A 5,765-nucleotide genomic window follows, 5' to 3' on the forward strand; every position below is an offset into this window, starting at 1 on the left:
CCTCTGGTAAACATCACTGCCTTTCCCCTTTATTTCGTCTTGTCCAATAGGTTGGCTAAATACGCATTTTAAGAATGCGCTTCCTTTAAAGTTATTTGCTCTTTTTTGCTGTCTTTTTACTGACTTCGCCGCTTGTCTTGCACCGGCGTTTCAACTCGCGCTTCTCCATTGTCCTTTGTTACCTTTGCTGATCTTTATGGCGCTCATTTCCAAACTTTTTTTGATTATATTTTACAGTTTTACCACTTTAGTCTGAAAGCACCTATTTTTCCCGTTTGCGACTACGGCGATAAGCCAGCTTTATTTGAAGCGTGATTATAATTGGCCATCTTTCTGTACTCCGACTGCTCTGAGCCCCGACTTTTGATCGCATATGGAGGGATAACTCGGAGCGCAAAACAACAAAACGAACAAAACAAAAAAAAAATATTCTGTGCATCAACTATCAAGGTCTGAGAAGCGCCGATCTCCCGCTCTCTGCGTTTCCCGCACCACCCTGCACCCGGCCTTACTAGCCATCCTTCCTCAATACCCCTGGGCTTTGACACAGTCTCTGAAGCGTTGACTATGTACGTGATATGGCAACCTAAAATGCAGGCTGCTGCGAAAGACATATTGTGCGGCTTGCAAAAGGTGAAAGTGCTGTTTGATCCCAGGGGCACCAAACATTTCTCTCTAAATGTCCGTGCTTTGTATTCGTTTCTTTTTTTTGTTGTTGTTGTTGAATGATGCTTTAGCTTTAAAGCATTATGCTTTGGGACCCGTTCATCGTCCGCTTTAGCCAAGACTTGCGCAAAGAGCCTCCTACAGAGCTAAGATACACTGCATAAAAAAAAAACTTGATATAATTGTAGACACAGAAATCTCTTCTTGTTCAGATACCATTTTTCTAACTAACCTGCATAGCCTGAACTTCATGTTTTATTTGTGCTGCATAATATGATGTTATTAAGGTATAGATTTTTCACGTCGCGATTCTACTCCAAGAATCTTGTTAAGGGAGAAAGTCTCAGCATACCCACACCCGTTCACACTGCCTAAAGGGACAGGAATTTGTGAGCAATGTAAATGTTAAGCGTACACGTAAATAACGCAAGTTGCAGACATTGCAAGTGTGCGGATACGTTACCAAGTGTAGCATATCGAAACAATTAGCAATAACTGACATTGGATTGGATTGGAGGCAACTTTATTTATGCCTGCAGTTGGGCGCTCGCGCGCCCCGACGAGGGCCTACGTCATCCTCGAAGTCGCCGTTACTCGGCGCGGGTCTCCGCTCGCCGTTGCCGGCTCGCTGGGTCCGTGCCTTTCGAGCGCTTCGAGGACCTGCTGGACGGCCCAGAGCTGATCGTCTCGGTCGTAGCTCTTCGCGGCTGCCGCGAGCCGCGGTGGGAGCATTCTTGATTTTGCTTCCTCTGGATATTTAAGGCAGTCCCACAAAATGTGCGTGTAGTCTGCGGTCTCGCTTCGGCAGACTCTGCACATATCTGTCGTATATGTCCCGGGGTATATGCGATTCATCAGTCTCGGGCTCGGTAGCGATCCGGTCTGGAGCTGTCTCAGTACTACCGCCTCCGCTCGACTCAGTCTCGGGTGCGGGGGAGGGAGAGTCCTGCGAGCCAGGCGGTAGGCCTTCGTGATTTCATTGTAATCCGTAATGCGGTCCTTGGTTCCGAACCACGTCGGACGGTCTGTCGCCGGGGCGCGGTTGGTGAGCGCTCGCGCCGCTGCGTGTGCCGTCTCAGTATGGTTCTGATTGCGTTCCGATTCGTCACCCGCATGCGCCGGGAACCACTTGAGTCGTACTTTTCGTTCTTCTAGTTGGACCGCTCGCAGTATGCGCTCAGCCTCCCTGCAGATTTGGCCTTTGGCGAAGTTTCGCACCGCCTGTCTTGAGTCACTCAGCACCGTGTGGCAGTCAGCGTCGGCGATGGCCAGGGTGATGGCTACCTCCTCCGCTTGTTTCGCTCCGGCGCTTCTCACGCTCGCTTCTGTCCTCGTGGCGCCGGTTGACGCCTCTATGACGACCGCCGCGAAGGCGTTCCGTTGGTATTCGGCCGCGTCCACGTACCGCGCGTGTTCGTCGTTGGCATGCTGGTCGATGAGAGCCTTGGCCCTCGCCGCTCTTCTTCCCTTGTTGAACTCGGGATTCATGTCCCTCGGTATGGGGTCGATTCTGGTCTGGCGTTGGACCTCTTCGGGGACGGGGAGCTTCATCTCCACCTCGTTCGAGTGTCTAATTCCCAGATCGTCCAGTATCTTCCTCCCGGCTTTGGTCATGGACAGCCGCTCCAGTTGAGAGGTCCGTTGCGCTTCGGCTATTTCTTCGAGCGTATTATGTATCCCGAGTTGTAACAAGCGGGTCGTGCTCGTGGACTCGAACAGGCCCAGCGCCGTCTTGTATGCTCTTCTGATGAGCACGTTGATTTTGTTTCGTTCGTGTTGCAGCCATCTGTGGTAGGCTGCAACGTACGCGACGTGGCTGATGACGAAGGATTGGACGAGCCTAATTAGGCTCTCCTCTCTCATGCCAGCCTTTCGGGAAGTGACTCGTTTCAGGAGTCGAATAGCGTTGGCTGCTTTTGCCTTGAGACGGGTGATGGTTTCGCCGTTTTTTCCGTGCTTTTCGATGACCATGCCTAGGATCCTAATTTTGCCGACCTCGGGGATCACGTTGCCGGATTTGGTGACGATTCTGACTTTTTCGTGCTCGCGTTGTCTGGTCTGGCCTCTGCTGTTTTTGGTAGGTGGGAGTATGAGAAGCTCCGATTTGCTCGGGGAACATCTCAGTCCGGTGCCTTCCAGCTGATCTTCTATTGCGTCGACGGCGGCTTGCAGCGCGCCCTCGATGTGGGCGTCGCTGCCACCGGTCACCCATAGCGTGATATCGTCCGCGTAGATGGTGTGCCTGACGTCTTCGATGTGCCCGAGCTTTTCGGCCACTCCGATCATAACCAGGTTGAACAGCATCGGCGAAATGACCGATCCCTGCGGTGTACCGGTGCTCCCGAGCTTCTTCTCTTGCGTCTGTAGGTCGCCTGCTCGTAGCTCGACGGTCCTGTCCGTGAGGAAGTCCTTGATGTAGTTGTAGGATCTTTCGCCCATGTTGAGCTTGGAGACTTGGGACAGAATCGCCGAGTGTTTCACCTTATCGAAGGCGCTCTGCAGGTCGAGCCCTAGGATTGCTTTGTTGTCGCGGGCGCTGCCGCCATCATCGATGATTTGGTATTTGAGCTGCAGCATCGCGTCCTGCGTGCTGAGGTGCCGTCTGAAGCCGATCAAAGTGGCCGGGTACAGCCCTTCTCGTTCCAGGTAGTCTTGCCACCTGTTGAGCAGGACGTGCTCCAGCACCTTGCCCACGCAGGACGTGAGCGAGATGGGCCGGAGGTTATCCGTGTCCGGCGGCTTCCCCGGCTTGGGGATCAGGATGGTCTTGGCTGTCTTCCACAGCTTTGGCAGCGCGCCCGCTCTCCAGCACTTGTTGTAGTATTTTGCGAGCTTTTCAATCGAGCCGTCATCGAGGTTCTTGAGCGCCTTGTTCGTGACGAGGTCCGGGCCGGCTGCCGACCGGCTGTTGAGGTCGTGCAGGGCCGCGCGTACCTCCTCGACGTCGATGTCACGATCGAGCCTCGCGTTAGGCAGGCCGCTGTACGGCGCGTGTTGTTCGGTGGGTGTAGTCGGCAGGTATTTGTCGTTAATGCGCCTGGAGACTTCGTCGACGCCGTGTGCTGAGACCGCCCGATGTATGAGCTTGGCGAGTCTGTCCCTTTGGTGCGACCTGGTCTTGGTTTCGTCGAGCAGGTGCCGCAGCGGGTTCCACGTCTTCCCGCTGTACATCTGCCCGTCTGCCGCGTTGCAGATCTCGTTCCACTGTTGCGTGCAGAGAGCGCGGCAGTGATCCTCGATCAATCGGTTGAGCTCCGCCACCTTCTTTCGCAGTCTGCGGTTAAGCCGTTGTTTTTTCCAGCGATTCAGTATCGACTGTTTGGCTTCGATGAGAGGCGCAAGCCGGCTGTCTACTTTGTCGATCTCCGCGCCCGTTTCAATTTCTTTGGTCGCGTCGCGTACGCTCTTGGTGATATCGGCCGTCCACGAGTCGATGTCTTCGATCTCGTCGTCACCATCGCTCTTCTGGCTTCTGGCGTCTCGAAAGGCAACCCAGTCTATCCATCTGTGTGTTTTGATGCTGGTGTTGTTGTGTTCCGGTATGCCGATTTCCACGATGGTGTGGTCGCTGCCTAGGTCGGTCCCCGTGTTTCTCTAGGTGATCGCACCCCGGATGTCGTTCTTGACGAACGTGAGGTCCGGAGTGGTGTCCCGGGACACGGAGTTACCAATTCTCGTCGGATGTGTTGGGTCTGTGATGAGGGTGAAGTCGAGTTCCGTGGCGTCTTGGTACAGGTCGCGGCCCTTTGCTGTGTACTTGCTGTAGCCCCAGGCAGGGTTCATCGCGTTGAAGTCTCCGCACGCGATCAGCGTGTTGCGGCCCGCTGCGGTGCTGGCTCTGTGCAGCAATGTCTTGAATCTCTGTTTTCTCTGCGATGGGTTGCTGTAGACGTTGAGCAGAAATATGCTTCCTTTTCTCTTCTTGCCCGGGATGATTTCGGTGAGTGTGTGCTCGATCTTGATATTGCTTTGCAGCTCGTGTTCGATGAACGTGAGTCCCTTCCTGACCAGGGTGCACAGGCCTCTGCCGTCGGGCGGTCCCTTGTGCACTCTGTAGCCGGGAAGGGATGGTGCGTCGGTTAGTGTTTCTTGTAGTAGTATAACGTCTGGCTTGAGCGCGGCATGTACGATGTGCTGTTGGATGACTGCATTCTTCCTTCCGAAGCCGCGACCGTTCCACTGCCACGCGGTTACACCTGCTGCTGCTGGTGTTGCGTTGGCGGTCATGATTGCGTTGGCGTGTACGGGGCTCCCTGGTTGGGTGGATGTTGCGCGAAGAGGGGCGCAAACGTCGGGTGGCTTACCATCGGCTGTAAGGTCCTTTCGATGTAGGCGAATCTGTTCGTGTTCTCGGCTTGGTAGGTCTCCATTGTTTGTTTCAATGCTGTCACTGCTGCGATGTTTGTCGTGATTAGCTGTTCGAGTTTGCTGAATGTCGCTTCGAATTTCGCTTCGAGGCTGTCGATGCGATCGTTTTCTGTTTGCGTGCGCGTGGCCTCAATGGCTCGCTTCTTCGGTGCCGGTTCCTCTATGGCTTTCTCCTGGATGTTCGTTGTCATTTCCTCGGTCTTGCTTGTGCTTGCCGTGGGTCTCTGTAGTGGCTCGTTGTTGCATAGCAGCAACTGACGGATCTCGGCGATCTCTTTCGTGAGGTTGTTGATGGTCGCTCGCAACGCCGCGTTTTCTTGTCTTAGGATCTCATTTGCCTCCCGCACCTTGTTCATATCCTCTGTTTTCGTGGTTTCGGTGATTTTCTGCGCGTTCCTTATATTATGTCCTTTCGTTGCGTCGACCCAGCTCACTCGCTCACGTGATGGTGACGTTTTCCTGCTGAGGCTTCTCTTGCAGCAGCTGCTGTCTCTGGATTTGGGCGCGCGGTTTTCCGATGGGGTCCTTGACTTTCGAGTATCTGGTGGCTTGTCTAGTGGCGGGAAATCGCTCTCCGACAGCAGCTGGCGTTCGGCCTGTCGGCGCTCCCATTGTCGCTTGCGCACTACGTAGGGGATCTTGTACTTCGCCTTGCACGTTCGGTCTCCGGTCGGGTGTTCGTCTCCGCACAACTTACATTTTGGGGTACAGCGATGGTCTTCGGTAGGGTT

General features: G+C 54.3%; 1 protein-coding gene across 1 annotated transcript; it reads right to left on the reverse strand.

Annotated features, from left to right (window-relative positions):
- Positions 1–1,172: 1,172 nt before the first annotated feature.
- On the reverse strand, positions 1,173–4,893 carry LOC140218588 (uncharacterized). The gene is given in 1 exon segment (XM_072288392.1): positions 1,173–4,893. A coding segment is annotated over 1 exon segment (3,660 nt). The 3' UTR covers positions 1,173–1,233.
- Between the last annotated feature and the right edge of the window lie 872 nt (positions 4,894–5,765).

Source organism: Dermacentor andersoni, chromosome 5 (genome assembly GCF_023375885.2).
Source record: "Dermacentor andersoni chromosome 5, qqDerAnde1_hic_scaffold, whole genome shotgun sequence".
Lineage (NCBI taxonomy): Eukaryota > Metazoa > Arthropoda > Arachnida > Ixodida > Ixodidae > Dermacentor > Dermacentor andersoni.